Genomic DNA, 27,560 nt, shown 5'->3' with positions numbered 1-27,560 from the left:
GTACTCTTCAAAGTCTCTTGCATGTGACATTATCTTTCTTCCAAACAATTAAAACCTTGTCTTAGTTCTTCTATTTCCTTAGACATTCATAACTCTTTTCTGTCCATATTCTCTCTTCATAACTGATCTCATTACTTCCCAAGATGTCAACCAGCCCTTCTATATGGCTGATGCAAGTCATCCGTAGTCCTGAAGATCTCCTGATATTTAGTCTCATCTATCCACTTGGATTTTTCACCTGAATCTCAAATCTTAAATGTCCCAATCCAACTACATCATATATATGTATATGATGATATTTTTAATCAAACCAGCTCTGTGATTTCCCTTTATATGTAATTGGCACAGTTTCCCTTCAATTCAATCAAGCTCAAAACTAAAATTTCAAATATTCACTAGACTTTCATCTATAGTGTCCTCAAATTTTATTGTGGAACATTATGTGAATACTATGTGGGCACATTATTTTCATGCTTCTCAAATAAACATTATTTGAAGTTTTTGATCAAATTTGTTGTCCTCTGTAATGGTCAAGCACATTTTTTTGCTGGGTTTATTCCTAGGCACCTAATTTCTTCTTTGTTACTTCTATTGTAAATTGTGCTCTTTGATGTACATGTTCTCATTTTTCCTAATACATAAAAATACAATTGATTTTTGTTTCACATTACATCTCCTACCTTGCTTTAAATAATTTTTCTATAGATTTATATTCTCTTGGGTTTTCTGTATCCTCTAAATAATGACGTTAGTTCTTAGTTGTTTATTGTCTTCTGGCCTTCTCTCCTTCCTTCTTCCTTTTATACATCCATTTCATATGCCTTGCTAGAACCTCAGCATATATATATATATATATATATGCTGTGCACAAACACACCTACACCAATCACAAAATCACAAAACTGAGGGATTCTTTAGAGACTGAATGAATATAAAATTAAAGAGGTAAATGGCATCTCAGACTATCTGCCATCACAGTATAACAGCAACACAAAGGGCAGGACCTCATGAGTATTCCATAAGCAGAAGGAATGGAAGGTAAAGGAGGAGGTGGCTCAATCCAAAATCAAGGGATGGATAAACCTGTAGACACAATGGAATATTCTTCAGCCTTAAGGAAATCCAGCCTTTTATGAAAAAAATAGATGAACCTGGAGGACATCATGCTTAGTGAAATAAGCCAGATACAAATTCATATGATCTCACTTACATGTTAACTTTAAAAAAAAAAAAATAGCTGAACTCAGTAAAAGAATGTAGAATGGTGGTGACCAGAGGCTAGGGGGAGTTATGGGAGAAAGTAGAGATACTGATCAAAGCATATAAACTTTCAGTTATAAGATGAATAAATTCTGAAGTCCTAATACACAGCATGGTAACTAGTTGACAAAAATGTATACTTGTAATTTGTAGAAAGTAGATCTCAAGTGTTCTCACCACACATACAGACACACAAATGGTAACTATTTGAAATAATGGATGTTAAATTAGCTTGATAATCATTTCACAATGTATAAATATATCAAAACACATCTTAAATACGTACAATTTTGTCAAACCTCAATAAAGCAGAGGAGTAAAAATGGGGGAAATGTATAAGGCTATAAAACCCTCAGCATAAAAATGTAACTCTCAAAACATACATTGAAGAGTAGTCACCAAATAGTGATTACATCTGGAAGTAGATTATACATGAGCTTCTTTCTGAGGATAATGGTGAATATGAATGGGGACACCAATAGTATGCTTGAGGTATCTATTAAGGAAATAACTGACAAAGCAAACATTATCTAAATGTTTATTTTTTTCACCATGAAAATTTAAATATACAGAAGGAAACAGAGAATAAGAACCTTACCTATAAGCCCACAACCAGTTTAAGTTTTTAAGAATTGGCCATAATTGTTTAAGTGATTAAAGAAGTGATTAAAAGGTATCTCCCTTTGCATCCTTTCTCAATCTCATTTTTTCATCCCCAGAGGTCACCACTGTTCTGAATTTGATTATTTCCATGAGTGTTATTATACTATTTCCATATTGTATTTGGCTTTGGAAAATATACCTAGCATTGATTTGCATGTTTTCAGAATTTATATGAGTGGTACCATATTATACAAACTACTCACTAGTTCAGTTTCATTAATACTGTTTTTTGAGATATATCCATGTTGATAGAAGTATCTTGACTTCATTCATTTTAACTTAGGTTCTAACTTATATTCACCCTGGTTTTTTTGATTATCTTAAACTTTGCAATCACACAATGCTGAAATGGACCCTTCATATACAGTTCCCTGAATACATGAGACTCTATAGAGGTATTAAGTGTGGAACTGCTGGGTCATAGAGTATATCCACACCTTCAACTTCACTAGATATTGTTTAATTATCCTAAATACTACTTCCAGTAGCACTGTATGAACATTCCTATTGCTTTACATCTTCCCACTAATTGGCACTGTGATACTCTTACAAAAATGTGATTGATATACTTCATTATGGTTTCATTTACATTTCCTTTACTACAGTAATGTATATAGCCAATTATTCTAACACCCCCAAGTCCATCCTTTACTGGTATGAATTACATGCAAAATTCCTACAAATGGATCAGATTCGTTTTCTTGCTGTTCTTAAAAGTTCACAGTTCACATGAATTTCAGAACAAAGTTGTGAAAGGGCAAAAAGGTCTAATAAATAATTTTGGGTTTAACTGCATTGAATCCATGAATTAGTAGTAACTGAATACTGAGTCTCTTCAGCCTAGACTATATACTACTAAATATTTTATTAGTTGTTTTCTGGATCTAGAACATCTACTTTTTTATATGTTATTACCTATCTCATTAACTAACTCCATGGGGACAGTCTTTGTATTGATCACTGTTGTGTCGTGTCCAAAACAGTGTCTGGTCAATAGGAGCTACTCAATATTCACTGAATGAGGAAATAAATATGTATATAAATACATGTGTGCATATGTCTGTAGTTTTTCTCCCTTCAACCCCTTTGACTTTCAATTTTACCCACTGGATAAAAACTTTACAAACCCCATGATTTTTCTACGGTGTGGAAAAGTTTAAATGCTATTAAAATTATCTAGATTCACCTATACAATTACTTGAGATTGGTGTTTTATGGGACAGCATGAACGTCTATATTTTTTTGGAGTTGTGACTCTTTATTCTTTTCTATATCTAAATATAAGTTGTGTATTCTTCTTAGTGACTCATTTCTTTTAATTGATTCATTGAATTCTCTTTAGAAACTCCTTAAAACTGGTTTTAAATATCACAGTTCTACTACCTGTGTCTATATTGATTCCTCACCTACAGTCTCCCACTTATATTCTAAAATTCGTAGGTCTTCCCAATTCTGATCGTTTGCTTCCCAAGGATGTTTTACTTTGCCCAGGATTTTAAGGAATCCTGCTTCAGTTGTGAGGGTTATTTTTTTGTGTTTGTAAAACAGTGCCTGGTGCATAACACTCAGTGCATTTTAGCTATAACAATTTATTGAATATCAGCTATTTCTGATGCACTATGTAAAGTACTTTACATGCAAATTTCTTAATATGCTCATTCTACAAGACTTTCATTTAATATACACATTTCTACAATATAGTATCCTTTATTATCCCTATGTTAAGAATTAAAGAAAACCCTGAGGTTTAGATGAATCAAGCAAAGTACTCACTCAGTCACATAATGCCACCGTAGTTGTAGAACTATGATTTTCCAGAATCTAAGCTCCAAGGAAATACCTAGTATCCAAAGTGGGAGACTGGAATAAAATAAGGCTGAAAGGTATATAAGAACCAAATAATGAAGCACCTCATAGACAGTTTTAAAGACTGTAGATGTTAGCAAAACTAAGAACAATACAAAAACCCAAAAAAAGTTAACTGGAGGCAGTGATGTGCATATTCTCTATTTCAGAAAGATGAATTTGGGTGCATGATGGGAAATTAATTTAAGGGTACCAACAGTTGATGCTGGAAGACCTGTTGGAAATCTTACAGCAGTGCTTGATTGATCCAGGTGAGATGAATCTTTTACTAGGGTAACATTAGAGATGCAGAAAAAGTAGGAATTCTGGGAATATTTATGAGACAGGGTTTACAGGACTTGGTGATTGACTGGATTGGGTGGTGAGAGTGACTCCCCAAGATGAATTCTCTGATGATGAGCAAGGTGTGCATGCTGCCTGAAAGTTTTCTTGCATTCTTTACATTCATATGGTCTCTCTCCAGTATGAATTCGCTGATGTTGGGCAAGGGATCCACAGTAACTAAAAGCCTTTCCACAAACATTACATTCATATGGTTTCTCTCCAGTATGAACTCTCTGATGTTGAGTAAGGGATGAATCATTGCTAAAAGCCTTCCCACATTTAATACATTCATAGGGCTTTTCTCCAGTATGAACTCTTTGATGTTGAGCAAGGTAAGCAATCTGGCTGAATGCTTTCCTACATTCCTGACATTTATAAGGTTTTTCTCCAGTATGTATTCTCTGATGTTGAGCAAGGTGTGAATTCTGGCTGAAGGCCTTCCCACATTCCTTACATTCATAGGGTCTCTCTCCAGTATGTATCCTCTGATGTACAGTAAGGTATGCACGAAGGCTAAATGCTTTCCCACAGACACTACATTCATAAGGTTTCTCACCAGTATGAACTCTCTGGTGTTGAGCAATGGATGATCTATTGCTAAATGATTTCCCACATTCAATACACTCATAGGGTTTCTCTCCAGTATGAACTCTCTGATGCTGAGCAAGGTAGGCAAACTGGCTGAAGGCTTTCCTACATACCTTGCATTCATAAGGTTTTTCTCCAGTATGAACTCTCAGATGTTGAATTAGATGTGCATTCTGACTGAAAGCTTTCCTACATTCCTTACATTCATAGGGTTTCTCTCCAGTATGAATCCTCTGATGTTGAACAAGATTTGATCTCTGGCTGAAGGCTTTCCCACATTCTACACATTTATAAGGCTTCTCTCCAGTATGAATTCTTTGATGAAGAGTAAGAGATGAGCTCTGGCTGAAGACTTTTTCGCAGTCATTACATTTTAAAAGTTTCTTCTCTGTATAGATACTTTTGGGCTCAATGGCCACTAAATTTTTTTTGAAGCTCTTCTTATGTAGGTCATGTTTATGTACTTTCTCCTCTTTGGTGATTATCTGCTGTGCATGAAGCAGTGTGTTCAGATGGAAACTTCCCCAAGATTTGTTATACTGTTGTCCTCTTTTATCAACAGGGGCTTCCCCATGAGTGATTGTCTCTTCTTTGAAACATGCCTTCTGAGTCACTAGTTGCCTCTCAAAATGGGCCTCATATTTCCATTCGTCTCTCAAACTAGAGTACTCAAGATCACAGCTTCTAAGTTTTTCTATTATCTTCTGAGATGACTGTGCTTCATAAATGTCCTCCTTTGGGGTTAATTCTCCAGTCTCATCCATAGATTTCCAGCCTAAAAAAAATAAGAAAAAATGTCTCCTCTATTATGTACTAGAAGGTGTATTTATGAAAGCACATTCATAAATTAAATTATGTGAATTTAATTGTAAACAAAACCCATAAGAACACTGGCTTTCATAGTTCTGAAGTATGCAAGAAAAGAAACTGAAAATAGGTGACACAGAAACTTGAAGAGGCATGGTTAGTATTATTAGAAAATCATTAAGGTAAATCTCAGGTCAAGAAGGAATTATGAAGGTGGTTGGACTTGCTTATAAATGTATTTATGTATGAATGCTACAGGCACTGAAATAACCTCCACAGCTGCTTCTTTCAAGAACATTCATTGAACTCAATGCCAGCTACTGTTTTTGATGTTTCTGATACCACAGGAAACAAAAAACATCCTTACCTTCATGGACCTTATATTCTTGGGGGGGCAGGAAATAAACACTAAATAAGTAAATTTATTGTATATTATAAACTAATTAGTGCTACAGAAAAAAAAGCAGGGCAAAAGAGACCAAGGTTATTGGTGAAGTCATTAATAAGTTAACATTTAAGCAAAGATTTGAAAGAAGTGAGTAAGTTGCCTTACTAGATATTTGGAGAAAGAGCAGAAAAAACAGTATAGAACTAGAAGCATATGTTTGATATATTTGAGGTATAGCAAGAAGGCCAGTGTGGCTGGAGAGGAGTAGTAGCAACATGAATTCAGGAGATAAAGGATAAAAGAATAACCTTCAGAGGCCTCCTAAGGATTTGGCTTTTACTGTGAGTGGGATAGCCACTAAACAGTTTTGAGTAGAGGAATGATTATCTAGTTATAGTTTAATGAAAACATGGGGAGGGGAGGTGAAAGGGGAGAAGCAAGGGGACTTATTACTGTAGTAATCCAGGTGAAATGATGATTCAAACCTGAGAGATATGAATGGAGGTATAGAGAGGCAGTCAGATTTTTAGGAAAAGCCAAAAGGTTATCCTAACAGATTGAATATGGAATCTAACAGAAAATGATAAGACAAACATGCCTTCAAAGTTTACGGTCTGAGCAACGGAAAGATGGAACAGCTATCAACAGTGATAGGCAAGGCCTTGTGTTCAGCAAATTTATGTGGTGAGGTATGGAAGACCTGAAGTTCAGTTTTGAACATAATAGGCTTGAGGTGTCTTTTAGACTTTGAAATGAAAATGCTGTGAAGGCAGATGGACAAATGAGACTGAGTTTAAAATAGAGGTGCTGCACTAGAGATCTTAAATTGGGAGTTGCCAACATGTGATGGTATTTAAAGAGACTGTATTAAGAGAATGAATATAGATAAAGAGAAGAGGAAAGGAGCAAGGAATGAACCCTACAGCATTCCAACACTAAGATATTTGGGAAAAGAGAAGCAAAGGAGTTAAGAAGTAATGAGTGTAAATAAAAAGAAAAGCAGGACTGAACATTAATGCCATATGACATTAAAGATATAAAAATCAACTTGTTCAACAACACACTGAAAAAGAATAAAGTACATTAAAATAACACACATAGGAGTTGGAATATTAGTCAAAAAATGTCACAAAAATAAGAGCTAATAATAGTAACATTAAAAAGAATTATGTATATGTTGCGACTTACAAAACACACAAATGAATCACTAAATAAAAGATGCATGATAGAATTCAGAAGTTATGGGAGAGATTGCTATAATACTTTATACTTTATTTTTTCAAATAAGAACGTATTCATAATTTTAGAATCCATTTTAAAAAGCAATAGAAGAAAGCATACAGAAAATAACCTCAGAAGACACATTTAACATTAACAACAAAGAGGGAAAATACCTAGAAATAAAAGTACAAGAAATGAGCAAAAGCTTTACAATTCTAGTGAGACCCTCCCCAAAATTTTCTGAATGAAGGGAGAAGATGCAGACTTTTCTTTTGTATATGAAGAATCAACAGCATAGAGCCATGAATTTTCATGAAATTTAACTGTTATTCCGTTCAATTACAGAGCCCCACTGTGATTTTTTTTATAAGAATTGTATAATAAATAATTTGGCAGGTCTTTGCCACTAGTTCCCAGGAGGTAGCCTTTAAAACCTCTAAACTCCCAGAAGAGTGTCTTTGTTATTCATGTTGAGCCTCTTGGACAACTCATAGCTTTTACTAATAAGGTGACTCATGATACACCCCTCAATAGTTTTTGCTGAGATGAATCAGGATGGAAGCTAGTCATGCCTGAAAAACCAACCATGTGATTAGAGGGTTGGAGCTTTGAGCCACCAGGATATCAGCCTGACTTTTGGAAGGGGAAAAATGGGTGGAAGTTAACCTACACTGGGCAATAATTTGCTCAATCATGCCTACGTAATGAAACAAAAAGCAAAACCTCTGGACAACTGAAGCTCAAGAGACCTTCCCACATTGGCAATATTCTTTTGAAAACTGAAATGCCTAAAAGGGCCTCTGAAGACAACAGAAGGTTCATGTTTGCAGCCTTCCCAAATCTCACCCTTGCTGCCTTTCCTTTTGGCTTGTTCTGATTTGTGTCCTTTATTAAAATAAAACTGTATTCATAATATAGCTCTTTCCTGAGTTCTGTGACTCATTCTAGTGAATTATCAATTCTGAGGGGTGCATGTAGGCACCCCCAAGTTTGTAACCAGCTGGGCAGAAATGATGATGGCCCTGAGGACCCCCAAATTTGCACCTGGTGTCTGAAATGAGTAAGTAGTCTTGTGGAGCACCATTCTGTCAATTTTGCAGTTTGAGAGTCTCACTGCAATTTTTTTTTTTAATCCTAAAATTCATCATTAAAATAAACACATACCTAGATAGACTGTATGTTAGCCCATAAACAAGTATTAATCAATTTTAAAAGACTGAAATCATACAAATTGTCTCTTCTATTCATAATGCAATGAAGCTAAAAGTCAACAGCAAAATGTTATCTGGAAAATTAGATATGTAGAAATTACACAACACACACTTAACCAATAGGTCAAAAAAGAAATCACAAGGTAAGGTAAAATAATCTTTAGAAAAATGAGAATAAAAACACAACATACCAAAATATTTGAGATGCACCAAAACCAGTGCTAAAAGGGAAATTTGAACACAAATGATTAAAAGAGACAGCTGTCAAATCAACAACCTAACTTTCACCTTAAACTAGTAAAAGCAAACTAAAACTAAAGCTAAAAGATGAAAGAAAAGACAAACCAGAGAATACAAAAATAACAGAATATAATTTTAAAAATCAAGAGTTTTTCTTCAAAAAGATGAACAAAACTGACAAACCTTTAGTTAGAAACCTTTACTAAGAGAAAAAGACTCAAATAACTAAAATCAGAAATGAAAGTGGGATCATTAGTACCAATTTTACATAAATAAAAAGGATTATGAGACTACCAATAGAACACCTATATGCCAAATTTGTCCAACTAGATAAAATGACAAACTAAGAAATACAACATATGAAGACTAAAACATAAAGAAATAGAAAATCTGAAGTCCCAAAGCTAGTAAGGCAACGGATCCAACAAAGAAAAACCTAGGGCCAGATAGTATCACTGGTGAATTCTATCACACACACTTACAGAATTAACACCAATCCTCTTCAGACCCTTCCAAAAAATTGAAGGGAAAAGACTTGCAAACTCATTCTACGATGTCAGCATTACCCTGACACCAATGCCAGATTAAGACACTACATGAAAACTATAGACCAATATCCCTTATGAATATATATGTAAAAATCCTCAACAAAATACTAGCAAACTCAATTCAACAGCATATTATAAGGACTATATACCATGAACAAATGAAATTTATTCCTGGACTGTAAGGACGGTTCAACAAAAAAAACCAATGTAATATGCTATGAAGAAAAAAACCTCCACAATCATTTCAACTGATGCAGAAAAAGAATCTGACAAAATTCAACACCGTTTCATGATTAAAACACTCAACAAAGCAGAACACAAGGGAAGAATTTCAATGTAATTAAAAGCCATATATGAAAAGCCCACAGCTAACATTATATTCAACAGTAAGACTGAAAACTTTCCTGTAAGATTAGGAAAAAGATGAAGATGCCCACTTTCACCACTTCTAGTCAATATAGTACTAGATGTTCTAGCCAGAACAGCTATGCAAGAATAGAAAACAAATAAAAAACATCCTGATTAGAAAGAAGTAAAATTATCTCTGTAGATGACATGATCTTATATGTAGAAACCCTAAAGATGCCACACACACACACACACATACACACACACACAACCTGTAGAACTAATAAACAAATTCAGGAAAGTAGCACGATATAAAGCCAACACATACAAATCAGCAGCATTTCTATACACAAACAAGGAACAATATGAAAAGGGAATTAACAAAATGATTCCATTTACAATAGCATCAAAAAGAATAAAATACTTAGGAATTAACCAAAAATGTGAAACACAATGAACACTACAAAACATTGCTGAAAGAAATTTAAGGAGACATAAATAAATGGAGACACCCTATGTTCCTGGATTAGAAGACTGAATACTGTTAAGATGTCCTCATTACCTGAAGTTATGTACAGATTCAATGCAATTCTCATCAAAATCCCAATGTGAAAGAAAAATCAATTCATATGAAACCTCACTGGACCTTAAAAAGCCAAACAACCTTGAAAAGGAAGAGCAAAGCTGGAGGTATCAAACTTTCAATTTCAAAACTTTCCACAAAGCTACAATAATCAAAATAGTGTGGCACTGGCATAAGGATAGACTTGTAGACCAAAGGAATAGAACACAGAGAGCCCATAAATAAATTCTCATATATATGACCAAATGATTTTTGACAACGATGTCAAGACCATTCACTGGGGAAAGGACAGGCTTTTCAACAAATTGTGCTGGGAAAACTGCATACCCACGTGCAAAACAATTAAGTTGGATATTTACTTTACCTCATATACAAAAATTAACCCCAAAGTGATCAATGTAAGACCTAAAACTAAAATAAACTAAATGTAAGACCCAACACTAAAATACTCTTAGAAGCAAACATAGGGAAAATTCTTTATGACAGTGTACTTGGTGATTACTTCTTGGTTATAAAACCACAAGAATAAGCAACAAAAGAAAACCATATATATTTTTGAAAATACAACAAATACAACTATTCCTAAAAGAGAGACCAGAAGATAAAGTACAACAGCCAGGCTACATCTACATATGCGAGAACTCAGCATCTCACAAAAAGGATAAGATACAAAGCCGTGACCCAGGGGGACCTAGCTCACTGGCAGGAAGAAAAGAATCAGAGTGGGGAGGGAGTGGAAGCACAGGTCTGCTAAATAACAAGCCCTAGTAATCTGATCCGGGAGCACAGACACACATCACATGGTGTACTTGATATTAGAGACATGGCAAAGTAAAATCCAAGATGGAGAATGCAAGTGGGTCCCCACAGCAGCTCCCCTAGGACAAAAGAAAAGCGGGCACTTTTTTAAAGTCTTAAAGGGACAAGGGTTCAACAGCTGGGCAGAATCGTCCCAGCATACTCAGCCCAGCAGGCTGGGAATCTTGAGAAACTTCAGGCTCCCTAAACCTCTGGGGGTTAATGCAGACCCGAAGACCCTCATGGCATTAAGCAGACTGCTGTTCATTACCCCCAGCCAGCACTGCAAGCAAACCAGCTGACCCGCCACAGCTGCAAAGCAGCCATAGAAGAACCCTGCCCACAGCAACCACAGAGTCTTCTCCCAGCGTGCAGCTAACCGAGACAGACAGCAGAAGCCAGAGCAAGTTCCGGAAGGCACAAAGGGGCGCTGTTCTCGCAGGAGCACACACACAGCAGGCTGTGATCCCCTGCAGTGCGCTAGACTATCCCAAGGGCCGCACTGCCCACAGCAGCTCAGGAAACTAACCCAGAGACTGCACCCAGTGTGCGGATAAACAGCCCAGACAGCGGAAGCTGGAGCAAGGTCTGGAAGGCACAAAGTGGCGCAGTTTACAGGAGTACACACCCGGCATGGCTGCAACACCCTGCAGAGTGCTAGGCTATCCCGAGGGCCACCTGGCCCATGGCAGCTGAGGAGATTATCCCAGAGACTTCTTTTGGTGTGCGGGTAGATGGCAAAGGCAGCAGAGAAGGGCAATGCAACCAACAAGCAGGAAGGGACTTTGTTCTCCCAGCTGACACACACGCCACCTGCCTGCGACCACTTCTATCACCATGAAAAGGCAGAAGAATCTGGTCTAATCAAAAATCACTCAGACAACCCAAGAGAGAGGGCCTGTTGACATAGATATAACCAATCTTCCTGAAAAAGAATTCAAAATAAAAGTCATAACCATACTGATGGACCTGCAGAGAATTATGCAAGAGCTAAGGGATAAAGTCCGGAGGAACATAACAGAAATAAAAAAATCTGTAGAAGGTCTGAAGAGCACACGCAACAAAGTGCAAGAGACTGTTCATGGAATAGAAATCAGAGAACAGGAATACATAGAAGCTGAGGCAGAGAGAGATAAAAAATCTCTAGAAACGAAAGAATATGAAGAGAAATGTGTGACCAATCCAAATGGAACAATATTTGCATTACAGGGGTACCGGAAGAAGAGAGAGAAAAAAGGATAGCAAGTGTCTTTGAATAATTGCTGAAAACTTCCTCAAGCTGGGGAAGGAAATAGTCTCTCAGACCATGGAAGCCCACAGATCTCCCAACACAAGGGACCCAAGGAGGACAACACCAAGAAATATAATAATTAAAATGGCAAAGATCAAAGACAAGGAGAGAGTATTAAAGTCAGCCAGAGAGAGAAAAAAGGTCACCTACAAAGGAGAACCCATCAGGCTATCATCAGACTTCTCAACAGAAACCTTACAGGCCAGAAGAGAATGGCATGATATATTTAATGCAATGAAACAGAAGGGCCTTGAACCAAGAATACTTGTATCCAGCACGATCATCATTTAAATTTGAAGGAGATATTAAACAATTTCCAGAGAAACAAAAGTTGAGGGAATTTGCCTCCCAAGAACCACCACTACAGGAATTTTAAAGGGACTACTCTAGATAGAAGCACTCCTAAGGCTAAATAGATGTCATCAGAGAAAATAGAATCACAGCAAAGAAAGCAGACCAACCAAATACTACCTAACATCAAAAAATAAAATCAACTATCCAAAAAAAAAATGTATAAACGACAAGTATTCAAAGGATAGGAAAGCAGAAGCTTCCAAAAAGCAGTCAAAGGAAACACAAAAGAGTATAGAATAAAATATCTAACATACAAAGAATAGAGGAGGAAGAATAAGAAGCGAGAGAAATAAAGAATCATCGGACTGTGTTTATCATAGCTTAATAAGAGAGTTAAGTTAGATGGTTAGATAGTAAAGAAGCTAACCTTGAACCTTTGGTAACCACGAATCCAAAGCCTGCAATGGCAATAAGTACATATCTATCGATAATCACCCTAAATGCAAATGGCCTGAATGCACCAATCAAAAGACACACAGTAACAGAATGGATAAAAAAGCAAGACCCATCTATATGCTGCTTACAAGAGATTCACCTCAAACCCAAAGACATACACAGACTAAAAGAGAAGACTGGAAAAAGATATTTCATGAAAACAATAGAGAGAAAAAAGCAGTATTGCAGTACTTGTATCAGACAAAATAGACTTCAGAACAAAGAAAGTGACAAGAGATAAATAAGGACATTACATAATGATAAAGGGGTCAGTCCAACAAGAGGATATAACCATTATAAATATCTATGCACCCAACACCTACATACGTGAAACAAATACTAACAGAACTAAAGGAGGAAATAGAATGCAATGCCTTCATTTTAGGCGACTTCAACACACCACTCATTCCAAAGGAGAGATCAGCCAGAGAGAAAATAAGGACACAGAGGCACTGAACACCACACTAGAACAGATGGACCTAATAGACATCTACAGAACTCTACACCCAAAAGCAGCAGGATAAACTTTCTTCTCAAGTGCACACGGAACATATTCCAGAATAGACCACATAAAGAGCCTCAGTAAATTCAAAAAGATTGAAATTCTACAAACCAACTTCTCAGATCAAATAGGTATAAAACTAGAAAGAAATAGTGCAGTGATAAACATAGGGGTGCATCTGTCTTTTTCAAACTGGACTGCTGCATTCTTAGGGTAAATTCCGAGGAATGGAATTTCTGGGTCAAAAGGTATTTCTATTTTGAGCATTTTGAGGAACCTCCATACTGCTTTCCACAATGGTTGTACTAATTTACATTCCTACCAGCAGTGTAGGAGGGTTCCCCTTTCTCCACAACCCCGCCAACATTTGTTGTTGTTCGTATTTTCGATGATGGCGATCCTTACTGGCGTGAGGTGATATCTCATTGTGGTTTTAATTTGCATTTCTCTGATGACAAGCGATGTGGAGCATCTTTTCATGTGTCTGTTGGCCATCTGAATTTCTTCTTTGGAGAACTGTTCAGCTCCTCTGCCCATTTTTTAATTGGATTTAATTGGAGAAAGAGGAAGGAAGGAAGGGAGGAAGGAGTAAAACATTGGGCAGAGGTAGCAGGTGGGAGGTGCGTTAGGGAGTGGTATTGACAGAGATGTTTACAATGACCCTAATTTTCTTTGGAACTTTACTCCTCCATTGTACCTTTATGTTTCCTATGTCAATCTGAAAATCCTTTCTATATCACAAAGCCTCTTAATGTCCTCTTCTCCAAATATTTTCTAGCTTCTTACTTGTATTTTTGTTAAAGACCATCATCTTCCCAGTTACCCAGAGTCCCTGGCCTCTCACCTTTCTCTGAGCTTCCTTTATGTCAACTTTCTTTTCATATATGCCTTTTGTATTGTACCTCTGCTACTAGCCCATTGATTATTTATATAAATGAATAACACCCTAGCGTCATGCAAGTACCCTGTGTTAAAGTACAAATTCAATAAATGTCCATTAAAAGAATGAAGGAATGTATGAACTGAATATTAGGAGAAAAGCGCTGCATTTGGAGGTATACTACTATTATAATAAAAGCAGCAAACAGCTTTTGAGTTCATAATATGAGACAGGAACTGTTCAAAGCAGTTTAAAACTATTATCCCATTTTATAGATGACAAAACAAAAGCACAAAAAGGTTAAATAACTCGCCTGAAATTTACTGCATGTAAGTGTCAAAATCTGAGACTATACTTCAGTTACAGCTATCTGTAGAGCTCAAAAATTTATCAGATTAGGAAAAAGTTATTTAAAGACTAGAAGTGGCTTATGAAACTCAGAAGAAATTGGACTCAGAGAATAGATAAATGAGTCATTAGAAAGGAGATTCGAATTGTGAAAGGAGAAACAATTAAGAATAACAAATTTGGGAGAACACTGAAAGTCCCAAGTTTCTACTCAGACCTAGAACATTTGAGAAGAATATGCTAACAAAGAAAGAATGCAGAAGAGGTGATAGCTTTGGGTGGAGCTGCAAAGGTTGTCTGTTTCCTCTTCACTCACCTGGGCACAAGCCTTTTGCCAGCTCTCTCCTCACCATCCAGGGCTCTTTTCCTTGTTCCAACAATAATATCACACTTGGCTTGGAAAAGCAAAGTCCTGCATATATGAAAGGAAACAGAATTTGGGCATGCTGTGGATATTCTAGAATGTACATCCAATCTTTTAATCACCAAGAAAGAGGAAGCTTAAAGTCAGCCAGAGAAAAATGTATAAATGACAAGTATTCAAAGGATAGGAAAGCAGAAGCTTCCATTACATTAACAGACCCGTTCACTGCCAACTCCACAGATATTGTTAGTTTGGCACAGGCAGCAGACACTCAGCCAAGCAGTGCAGTTGCTACGCAAAAATTCACAGTGGTAGTGGCAAAGAGTCCCCTGTGACCAGAAGCTATTTTGCACAATATTCTTACCCAGTGACACCAAGAGCCTGTAGTTCTCCAACATCACACTACTATACAGATGTCTCTGAGAAGAATTTAGACAATCCCACTCCTCTCGGGAGAAGTCTACAGACACATCTGTGAAGGTCACCAACTCCTAAAATGAAATAAATAAATAAGGTGAGATAACCTCATCTCTTATCATACTCCCCTGGTTCATTCTGCCCCAGGCATACTGGGCTCTCCCAGATATTACATCCTCGAGTCAAGGTTTTTGTACTATTCAAATCATTCTGTATAAAAATAACAATGCTCTTCCATTAACCCTGTTTCATTGTTCCCCATGGCACTTAATTATTTTGTTATTTATTGTCTGTCCCCCACCTCCACCAAAGTATGTTTTCATTTTGGTCATTACTATATCCCCAGTTTACAGAACAGCATCTGGCACACACAAGGCATTCAGATATTTGCTGAATAAACTGAATTAATGGAGGAGTGGTCTGGAAAGTTCAAGAAGCTATAAAAGGATCAAAAGTGAGAACAAAAATTGCTATAGCTCTGAAAATTGTACTAGACCAAGAAGAGCAAATAATTAATTCCATTAAAATTCAAATACTTTAATCCAGCACTTAAAATTTTGTGTAGAGAAATAGGTGTTCCACTCATAATACTGCTTTTGCCTATAGGGGCTGGGCAAAGTTCTTAACAAGTTGGGAGTTAAGCTGTGATTCAGCTGGGTTCTAGTTTTGTATAATGTGACCACCTGCTGATGGAAATATACATGTTTGTGTTTATGTGTATGTATGTGTATATACACATATGTGTATGTGTATATATACATGTGTATGTGTATATACATATATATATGTATATTTTCTTTTTACAAAAATAGAGGTGAATCTGTCCTGGCAAGAAAAAATTATTTACTGGGTATTTGATACAATTTCTGTCATAGTTAAGAGAAACTCTATAGAATAAAAATTCTTGAAGGGTTTTTCAACACTCAGTAACTTTTTTTCTTATTTCATTATATGAAGTAGTTTGTGAATTTCTTCACCTCTGCCACCTAGCAATAACACCCCTCATATGTTGCAGAAATGTTCCTGTTAACAGTTGAGTTTGCATGGCATATGCTTCCAAAAATGTTTCTCTTAGCATATATAAATGTATATAATAAATGTATGAATATTTATATACATGACATACACATTTTTCCACTGACTGAGCTAATTACAATGTCAATATAAGGAGTTTCAATTCTAACCTTAAATATTTGACTTCTAACAAATGACCACTTAAAATATTTGACCTCTAATCAAATACCTGGTTTCAAAACCATTCATATTATAATCAAACCCAGGCTGAAGTCAACAGTTCCCTTCACCTTATTGCACTTAAAGAAAAATGACTTCCAGCTGAGAGGATAGTTCCCCTAAAACCTGTCACACAGTGACTCTTATTTCCCACATCCCATGTATCACAGCACCTGGAGGTGAGCCTGGTAACCTCTTTGCTCCTTAAACTTGTTTCCAAACCATTATCTCCTTCTCCTCCCTAAAAGACACCTAGCTTTAAATCTCATAAAATCAGACTATATCAGTCACCATCCCTCCTTGTTCCAGATACCAATTCTCTTGTCTTTCTTTGAACACTCCAGCACCTGGCTCGTTGACACTCTTATGTACTCTTATCATACATAATTTTTGGTCATTTCAATATCCATATAAATAATCCTCCCAACAACCTGGCCTCTCAGTTCTCTGTTCCCTCTCCTCCAATAATCCTGTCCTCCACACTTATACCATTAAGTCATGGTCATGCCCCAGACCTTGTCATTACTATTTAGTACCAAACCCTCCATAATACCAACTCTCCCACTTGGATTTTCACCTCCTATATTCCAACTTTGGCCTCTGGCACCCCAATTAGGGTAACTTTGACCCCACTGGAACCTCAAATCATTGATCTTACTACCTTTTCACTGTTCCTCATACCCACATACCCTCTCTTCTAGCACAACTGTCTGTTAAAATCACCCCCATGCATACACTCTCAACTTTCCTGTTCCTCTCTCTTTAAAGTGTATTCCCCTGGTTAAACCAAAACCATCTCTCAGCATACTGTTTTTGTACCCTGCACAGATGAACTCTGTTGGAGAAAATCATACCAACCGTGCTAATTTATCTCACTTTAAACTCACGATATCACTATCCTCCAGTGAGCCAAAATGTACTGGATACATTTCTCCTTTCTCTAGTATATTCATTCCTCCTCTCTCCCAAATGACCATTCAGTATTTCCCCTCTCCTCAATCTTAATACCTCCTTCCCATCCTTATTCTTGGCTAATGATCTTGCTTTCTGTTTCACTGAAAAAACCAAAGCTATTCTAGGAGAATTTCCACAAACTCTCACATCTACATATCTACCTGCACCTGTGCCCATATGCTGTAACTTGTTTATTACTTAAATGAACAGCTCACTTTCCCAGCAAAGGCACCCCCTCCACTTGTACTCTAGACTGAGCTCCTCTCTCCTATTCAAGCACAGTGTTCCAGCAATTCCCTCCTCCCCTTTTCAAGTTTCATTTTCTACTGAATCTCTAACATCAGCCTGCAAACGTATACCCATCTTTAAAAAACCTTGTCAACCACAATTTCTCTTTCAGTTACCACCCATTTCTCTTTTTCCCTTACAACTAAGTTATTTAAAAGTTGTCCACACTTTCTATTATTCCTGTCCCTGCCGTGAAGAGGAACGACACAGTAGTACATGCGTGTGTGACATTATCACTTCGGCTGATCTGCTGAGAACAGACTAAGGGAAAGTGAGGGTGGAGGTACAGAGACGAGGTAGGAGAGCACAGCATATACTCTGGATAAGAGCGGATGGTTCAGACCAGAACAGAAGCAACGATGGTAGAAAAAATTGGTCAGATGTTGGATATATCTTGAAGGCAGAAGAAACTGCTGTCATCAAAGTGGAGGCTCACACAAAAAAAAGTGAACCCAGGTATTAGGGAAATGGCCTAGCTGATGTTCATGGAAAGACAACAATAGAATCTATAAAAACTCTGGCATATATGAATAAAGTCCATTCTGCTTCTACTAAAAACAAAAGAAAACAAAATAAAAACAGCCTTTGTCGCTAGACTTTTGCTATCTGATGTCCTTGAAACATGGTAGCAGTCTGCTCCTAAATCAGAGAAATGAAAATGGGCTAATAAATGAAAAGTGGCTGAACGATAATAGAAAGGGCTAGGGGGAACCCAAGATGGCCACTTGGCTCTTCCTGGCTCCCTGGCAAATTCTGTTTTTACCTCTTCCCTTTGGACACCTGCAGTTGGACTTCATTCTACTGCTACTTAGTATAGGTTATCAGCAAGTTCTTGTAATTCTATGTTTTCTGGATGGGTAGAAGCTTTACCTATTTGCCATGCCACCATCTCATCTGTAGCTAAGATACTGATAGAGAAAATTATACCAACCTCTGGAATTCCTTCTCCCTACATAGTGATAGGGGATTTTTGACTCGACAAATTACCCAGCATGTATATGCCTTCTTGCCAATACCACAACATACCATCCACAATCCTCTGGATTAGTAAAAAGTATAAATGGAATTATAAAGACCTAGCCAAGTTTATGAAAGCCTTAAAAATTCCTTGGTCAAAAGTCTTACATACAGTCCTTTTGAATCTGAGTTACACTCCCTTTGGAAAACATAAGCTTTTCTCTTTTGAAAGTGTAACAGAACGACTTATGCATCTTTCCCCAGTGGCCTTACTCTTTAGTTATAAAAGGAGCAAATCCTTACTTATTGCCAAGAACTTATTAAAGCTGTTAATAAAAATCACTCTTTAGCAAAACAATAATTTTAAAAAAACAAGGAAAATGACCTCCACCTGACAGAATCCAATCTGCAGATTTTGTGTACTGAAAAAGACTTCTCCACAAAAGTTTTTTACAACCCTACTGTAAAGATCTCTTTCAAGTACTTCTTGTGAAGCCAAACTCCAGGGACTTGACTCCTGAATCCATGTTTCCTACCTAAAAAAAAGCTAATCCAACTGAATGGTCCAGCACTCCCTCCCATCTCTGATCTCAAACTCCACCTGATTAGGAAGAAAAGCCACTGGCATCTCCAAATGGATTGCTTCCACCCGGACCAGACTTGTATATTCTAAAATATTCAAAATCACCCTAATCTATATTTCTTCTGTTTCCTTTCCTGTCAGAAACCTAAAGTCCAAGCACCATCATAAATTTTTTAGAACTTCTTTACTGAGGCTATTACTATTACAAAAATAAGGGCCCTGAGTGACCCAACCCCAATTTAGGGGAGATAGTAAAATGATGGCTCAGGACATAGGGCTCATGATTTATGAGTGCACTTGTTGCTCTACTTTTAATTAAACTTTATACTTGTTGTTCTTCCCAATTATGTAAGTCTAGAAACCAGAGCCGAAATGACTGCTGGGCAGACTGAGTTAGCCACCTATGCCTTTCCAGAAAAACTTATCATTTTTAAGAAAACTGAAGATCCCCATGAGAGTTGACTGATAGTGTCTGTCTGTCTATCTGACTCTCTCTTTCTCTCCCCCTCTTGTTGCCCATTAATTGGCCTGGGATATCTCACTTCATCCAATGTTACCTTAAATTCTCTCCTCCGTGGGACATGACTTCTTAGGAATGAGCCTTCCTAGCAATGTAGGACAATGCCCTCAACATAAAAGGGCCATTTTAAAACATACTTAAATTCAAAACAGACATTCATCAGCAATGATTTCTATGAAATATTTTGATGAAAAGGGGGAAATAAGGAAAAATTCTGAAATGTCCTCAATTAGGCAATGTAAGGGCCAGAGAATGAGGGAGAGAGAAAAGGGAAGGTCATCAGTCAATAGCTGCGGGCTGTAGCTAACCAGGAACTCCACATGCCTGGATGAAGACATTTCAACAATCATCTAGAAGGTGCCCAGAATCTCCACATCACCCCTGTGTATGACCAGTAACTGGCCACCATCCACAACCAATCCAGGAGCCTTCTCTATGGACTAACTGCTTCTCCCCAGACTTTCCCCACTTCAGATTAGCCCACCTTCTTTATCTGCAGCCAATGTAATTTAAAGAACTTTTTTTCCTTGAGACTCTTCATAAATGTGCCCTGTTTCTTGAGTCTGGCAGACACGCTGGTTCCGTTAACTGGCCTTGCGGCTGGTGAAGCGGAAACTTCCTGTCCCAGCGAGGTGGGGCAGGGACATGGGACAAGCATCATGATTAATTTTTCCTGCCTATAATGAAAAATGCTGAGATATGAATAGTATAGTAAGAACAGGAGGGACTCCATCTTAAGGCTAAGGTTCCATTTTAAAAACCAGGGAGTTAGGAGGTGATATTCCTAATGTATTTTATGGTAATTAGACAATAACCAACCCTATCTTAAGGCAGGGCAAGCAGTCCTAAATGATGTCCCCACTGCTTGAGGGTAATCACTGTCTTGGAGAAGATAAATTTTTTTAGAACTTGTTTAATCAGGCCATTGCTATTACAAAAATACAGGCCTTGAGTGACCCAACCCCAATTTGGATCAAGAAATTCCTTGTGTTAAGTTTACCTGACAGAATATCTAGAGGACAGACTATGGACAGTGACATAATGAATCTCACTGGAGACAGACATCATAAGACCACACGTCAAGCCTATGCCTCACCCCCATCACCTTTTGCCCCATTCTTGAAAGCCTTAAAAGACAGAATCCTAAGTCCTTAAGCACACCTCCTCTCTGAGGTTGCCCGCACTCCCTTCTAAGTGTGTACTGTCTTATATCAAATAAACTTTGTTGCATAAGCTAACTGAACTTGTCTTTGAAATCTCCATGATAAAGACAAGAAATCTCCAAACTCCACCTCCAATGGTAAATGTGTAAGAATAGAAATAGGTTAGCATAAGCATAGCCACCTTAAAGGCCTAGAAGCCATTTTCTGAGTATGTGACTTAGAAAGAAAAACTGGAACTGGGTGAGGCCTTGAAAAACAAGTTAATCATGAACACCAGGTGGTGGGCAGCTGTGGCCTTTAGTCAGCTAACCTTGGTCAGCTAATCTTACATACCAAGCTTATCGTGCAGAACCTCCCTGACAATTGAGGAGTGGTCTTATCTTGCTCCTGCCTAACCCCAGGATGGATGTCTTGCAAGAATAATGTGCAGCTGTGGAAAATTACTATGAGTTAAGTGTTTTGAAAATGCTATATAAACCCTTGGCTTTGAGTGCTTGGGGTCCTTGTTGAGACCCGCTGCATCGGGCTGACACTTGGACCCCAGCTAGCTGGCTGAATAAAGACTTTGCTTGAATTTACATCTCTATGCCTGTGTAGTTTGTTCTCTGGAGAAGCCTCGGAAGCCCGGACCCTAACAAAATGCTTTTGTCATTTTGCTATTTCATTTAATTTTCTAGACTTAAGCACTAGTCTTCACTCTCTCTGTTCTACTTCAGAGAAGTAGGGAAGAGCTCCTGAGATCTGTGATTTGGGCTTGCAAGTTCCCATCACATGGGTAACCTGGACAGGACTGCAGCTGTATGATCGTGCTCATTAGTAGCCTGCCTGAAAATCTCCTTTCTTTGCCTTTAGCAAGTTTTCAGAACATAATTTCACTCCATCCAGTGCTCTGCGGCTCCCCCAAATCCTGGGTTGTTAAAGGCTTAGTCGCCATGCTCTGCAGATTCAAGCGGACACTGGATGCCAGGTAAGCCTGGCTTTAGCAGTTGGCAAGCAGTTTGCCCTATGCCAAGCAGGAGTTCAATGAGCTTTCCTTTCCTCCCTCAGTTCTTCCTTGCTCTGTATGTATGGCCTGTGCAGCTGCTGCCATTTGCTACTACTCTTGCTTTAATGAATTCTTTCCTTTCCTACAGTCCTCCCCCAATCCAGGTTGAGGTTTTATCTAGTGCACAGGGAGAGACCTCCCCAGACACAGCTGCCAGACACCACCAGGACTCAGCCCTTATCTGGCTAGATCTGTAAAGGCTCAATAAACCCTTTTATTTCAGAGATCGTTTGGTCTCTAGAGTTTTTTATTTGTCAGAGCTAGTGTGGCTAGAACTGAGTGAGTAATAGACAGGGTGGGGCAAGTTGGATGAGGACAGAGAGACAGTCAGGAACCATACTGAGATAGGCAAGGGCAGGGCTTGACCTATAAATCAGATCCAAGTTATACAAAGTTAAGTACTTGAGCTCCGGCTCCTCACCCTAACTGAAGAAAAGTGTTTCCTATTTCCATTAAAAAGGTTGGGCCATTATAGGATTGCAGAAGCAGGATTACCTAGAGAAAGAATTCAGCTGCTAATGACTACTAATGCTAGAGGCAAGGCCACACTAGTCTACACCAAGATGAACTCCAGCGGTGACCTTTCACAGACCTTCCCCTCATTATGATTCTAAAAATCTCTGCTCACACCCAGGAGCAGAGATGTAACATGCTAATAAGACACGTGATGATGTATGAGGAAGCATGTTCTGCCAAATGAGCCTGCGTGTCCAAATTTCTGAAATTCTTTGCCTCTGCACGCTTAGATGTCACCCTTTCACGCTGCAACTTAGTTAAGTCTTCCCCAACCCCTCCTCAGAGAGCCAGACTGAGAATTCTCCCCTTTGTGCTATCTCCCTTGTGTTCAAGCATAAGCCCCAGTAAAGCCTTGTCCAAGCCACATTTTGAGTCTGAGCTAATTGTTCTAGTGTGAGGAACTCAAGGACTCTAGGTGGGTAACAATACAATACAGGGCCCTGCAGACAGTGCAAAGACTTCAGCACTTATCCTGAATAAGATGGGAATCCACTGGAGTGTAGACCTGATAGGTCGGTTACCCAGAAGTGACAGGACTGGCCGTCCGGGAAAGTTTCACAGAAGGAAAGTTGATTTCCGCTTGTTTTGAAAAGCAGGAAAAGATTTCATTAAAGCAAAAACACGCACTCACCTGGTACGTGGCTTTAAGAAGGCCAACAGCCATTCTTTCCTCCGCCTGGCTCTTCCCGTGGGAAATGGCGGTGCCCTTAGATGACTGAGATGGGGAAGAGAACACGAGAAACTAGGCTTTCCTTGAGCATCCAGAATCACCAGCCTAGAATTTCTCCTCTTCTCTATCCTCCTGTTGCACCCTTCCCTCCAAGAGAGAAAGCATAATGGGGACCTAGGAGTTTGTCCACATACAATTTAACCCATGCCTAAATCACTCCCTAACTCTTTACTGTAACCACAGATTCATTTACATAAAGATACACACCTAATAAATAACAGCACCAAGATCAAATAAAGGTCTTCCTGACTCCAATCTTTCTCCTCTCCAAAAGATCAGTGGTTCTGAAACTTGGTGGCACTAAGGCATCATCTGGCTAACTTTATAAGGTATTGTGGCAGAGTCTCACTCAGTCCCTCCACATATTCAGATATTGTTAAAAACTACAGCGCCAACTACCCATCACAGTCAGTGGCCACGGGTATGAGCAGTCTCACACCGTCAGCCTCTCCCACAGCCCCAAGCCTCAAACACTTGGGCATAACCGACGGTCTCATTCACACACCCGTCGCAAAGAAGCCGAGGGAACTGGAACAGAGAGGGACAGAGAGTACCTTCCCACGCCCACTCACAGTCCCACGCTCTGTGGCACCAAGCGTAGACTCATTCGCACCCACAGTTACACAAGCACGATGTGTTCAGGCAAATCCGGTGGACAGTCTGACAGTACGGTACCAACACAGTCACGGCGGAGGGCCCGCTAGCCGACGTCCGGGTGACCCACAGGCCACTCAGCCCACTGCCTACCTGCAGAGCTGAGCTGCGGGAAGATCCGGCCCCCGCCCCAAAGGCTCGGGCAACCTCCATTCGGGCCCACCTCCTGCCCCGGGTCTGATGGAACCCAGCCCCCGCGGGCCCCGAGAGAAGCTCCTCGGCCTCCGGAGGACACAAAGGGGCCGCCCGCCCGGTGCTCGCTGTGGCCGCTGGGAAATGTAGTTCAGACCAGAAAGAGCCGCAGCGCGGCCAAGTTCCCCGCTCTGGACTCGTAACACCGCCCCTACTGCCGCCTTCCCCCCCCACCGGCCCCCTCCTGGCCCGACCCAAGAGCCCAGAAGCCCCGATTCTTCTCAGCTCCAAGCCCGGCTCCGTCCCGCTGGCTGGGCCGAGCCGCACTAGCGGTCAGGGACTGAAGTGCGCAGGCACCAGTGCTCGGCCCGCCTCCCTCAGCCACCTGGGCGGAGAGCTCGGAGGCGCCGGCGGCCGCCGAGCGCGGGGCTGTGTGTGAGCGCGCGCCCGAGCGTGTGTGCACGAAGCTGGTGGGAGTCTAGTTCCTAGAAGTGAACTAAGGAACCCGAGGAGCGAGGGAGAGGCAGAGGGACAGGGAGGAGAGTGCACAGGCGCATTATGCTTCTGCCCAGCCCCGCCTGCCCTAGCACGATCCCTCTCTAGGAGAGGTTTACCTTGAAAACCAGAGGGGTGGAGTCAGGTGGAGAGCCGTTACCCTGTGCGTGTGGTTGTATTTATGATTTGGGGGTCGTGGGTGTGAATGTGTCCCCTCCTCCTACAATGACTCTTCTGCCAGGTATCTTAAAGTTCCCTTATTCTCTACAAATGTCACATCTCCAAAGAGGCACCTCTTCCCCAGCGCTTCATGGTCCTTAACTCTATACCCCCTTAGAACAATAGTATATATATAAATTTTTTTTTATTGTCTCCCCATAAGTTCCGTCACCTGACTGTACTCTCGCGAGCTGGTGCAGGACCGTTTGATTCTGTCATTGTGTTTCCGTTGAGTATGTAAAACTGTTAGGGTGGGCATGCTGTGTTTCTGTGATCATGTGTGAAAATTGTGTTAGTGTGACACTACTGATGATACCTGTGAGAATGTGGTATGATAGAAAGGGACTGACTGGTGGAAAGTGCAGGAGTGCATGACAGATCATGAATGTGAGTTTGTGTGTGGCATTCTTCCCTGTGGTGTCTGATTGGGAATTACCTACTGTGTGCCAGATGCTCTTTGAGGTGCTGGGATAGAGAAAATGAACTTTAGAGAATAGCAAACAGAGGCTTAATATACATGTAAACGGATAACAAATTTGTATCTACGCGAGGGAATGAAGAGCACCAGAGGTAGTAACTCCAGGATAAAATGTAAGACTTTTTTCTTATAATTTAAATCTCACCGAAAGATAAAATACTGTTTAAAAAATAAAAACAATGTATCTTACATATATCTATCTATATATATACATCTTACATAAGATATATATACATCTTACATATATATATATACACACACACAGACAGATATATATCTATCTTACATACAGAGGCAAATAGATGACAATGATAGCACAAAGACCAGAGAAGTAAATGGAAATAAACTATTGTAAGGTACACACTGTAAGTGAAAGATGTACACTCTAAGCCCTAAAATTATCACTAAACTAACAAAACAAACAATTATAACTAATACTCCATCATGGTAAATAGAATGGAATCACAAAAAATACTCCAAAAGAAGTCAGAAAAAGAAGGAAACAAATTACAAAATGGAAGGCTCTTTTTTCTTTCAGAAAAGCAAGGCAGAGGCTTTTATTTAGAGAGAAAGCAAAAGGACAGAGTGTAAAGGAGTGCAGAGAGCATCAAGAGTCAGGAAAAAGAACTAATAAAACTTAGCTAAACCTTAACAGCAGACTATTCCGGAATAGTAAGAGATTCAATGTCTAAACTTAGAGAGAGGCTAGATCAAAGGAAGAGAGAGAGCGAGAGGCCAGCCAAGGGCTATTTGAATCCTGGTTTACTAAATCCCCATGGTTTACAACCCTGATATCCACCCTGGCAGGGCCCTTGCTTATTTTTATACTGCTTCTCACTTTAGGCCCTGTATCTTAAACCAGCTAATAGCCTTTGTTAGGGAAAGAGTGAGTGTTGTTCAGGTGCTAATGCTGAGCCACAGTATCATTCACTCACACAGCAGGAAGAAACAAACATTCCATGATTGGAATGGTCAAAAGAAAGTGGGGAAATGTAGAATCTAAGCATTAGTAAGATTAGTAAATTAGTTTAAGCATAGCCATCTTAGAAACCTAGAAACCATTTTCTGAGGGTGTGACTCAGGAAGAAGAAGAAAAAAAAAACCTGGGCCTGGGTAAGGCCTTGAAAAACAAGTTAATCATGAGCACCGGGTGGTGGGCAGCTGTGACCCTTGGTCAGCTAACCTTGGTCAGTTAATCTTACATACCAAGCTTATCGTGCAGAACCTCCCTAACCATTGAGGAGTAGTCTTATCCTGCCCTTGCTTAACCCCAGGATGTATGTCTTGCAAGAATAATGTATAGTTGTGGAAAATTACTATGAGTTAAGTGCTTTGAAAATGCTATATAAACCCTTGGCTCTGAGTGCTCGGGGTCCTTGTTGAGACCTGCTGCGTCGGGCTGACACTTGGACCCCAGCTAGCTGGCTGAATAAAGACTTTGCTTGAATTTACATCTCTATGCCTGTGTAGTTTGTTCTCTGGAGAAGCCTCGGAAGCCCGGACCCTAACAAGAGCACCTGGCTCACACCAGGAGGGGATAAGAGTCCCGGGGTGGTGCATTATCTAGGGGTTTTATAGGCGGTTGAGAGACAAAGGGCTAGGGATGTACACCTGCTAGGTGGTCCCAAAATGTTTATCTTTGAGGAGACATTAAGTTTCTTATTAGTCTTCCGGGTTATTTACAAGAAATTTACTGCTCTGATTTCCTCCCAGGATAGCAACTTCCTGGTCTGAGAGCATATCACTCAAGACTGCCTGCTTTGCTCCCAAGGTGGGCTGAGTTATTGTCTGTTAAAGAGTATGTTAAGAAACTTACTTTTTAACTTAATTACATTTTTAAAAACCATCTTATTTTCAAGACAGAATCCTTCCTGTTTTTATTACCTTGTTTTGGGCTTGCTTGTTAAATTGCCCAGGTTACAAATCACTTGATTAGAGCTAGAGGAAGAAAAGCAGCACCTAGGTAAAGTCAGAAAAATAAACTGGGACCCCAGCAGGTCAAAGCAAATCTCACAATGGATTATATTGCTTGGTTTTTTTCCAGAGACTCTCACCCTACTCTGTCCAAGTCGATGGTCCCTGTCTCATTTCCCCCTCTACAGATGGGGACCCTAGCTGCTGCTAGGCAAAGGGGGCGATGACCACTCTCCCTGCTTC

The 27,560-nt window shown here is 39.4% G+C and overlaps 1 protein-coding gene across 1 annotated transcript; it reads right to left on the bottom strand.

Annotated features, from left to right (window-relative positions):
- Nucleotides 1-1,784: 1,784 nt before the first annotated feature.
- On the bottom strand, nt 1,785-24,429 carry ZNF570 (zinc finger protein 570). The gene is made up of 5 exons (XM_017645506.3): nt 24,173-24,429; nt 23,327-23,410; nt 15,384-15,510; nt 14,972-15,067; nt 1,785-5,476 (listed from the first exon to the last, which is right to left on the bottom strand). Exons 1-5 carry the CDS (start codon nt 24,230-24,232, stop codon nt 4,119-4,121), a joined length of 1,725 nt encoding a protein of 574 aa, XP_017500995.2. The 5' UTR covers nt 24,233-24,429; the 3' UTR covers nt 1,785-4,118.
- Between the last annotated feature and the right edge of the window lie 3,131 nt (nt 24,430-27,560).

This window comes from Manis javanica, chromosome 17 (genome assembly GCF_040802235.1).
Source record: "Manis javanica isolate MJ-LG chromosome 17, MJ_LKY, whole genome shotgun sequence".
In the NCBI taxonomy this organism is placed as follows: Eukaryota; Metazoa; Chordata; class Mammalia; order Pholidota; family Manidae; genus Manis; species Manis javanica.
Note: the sequence above shows the minus strand (reverse complement) of the source record. Positions and strands in the feature narration are given on the sequence as shown.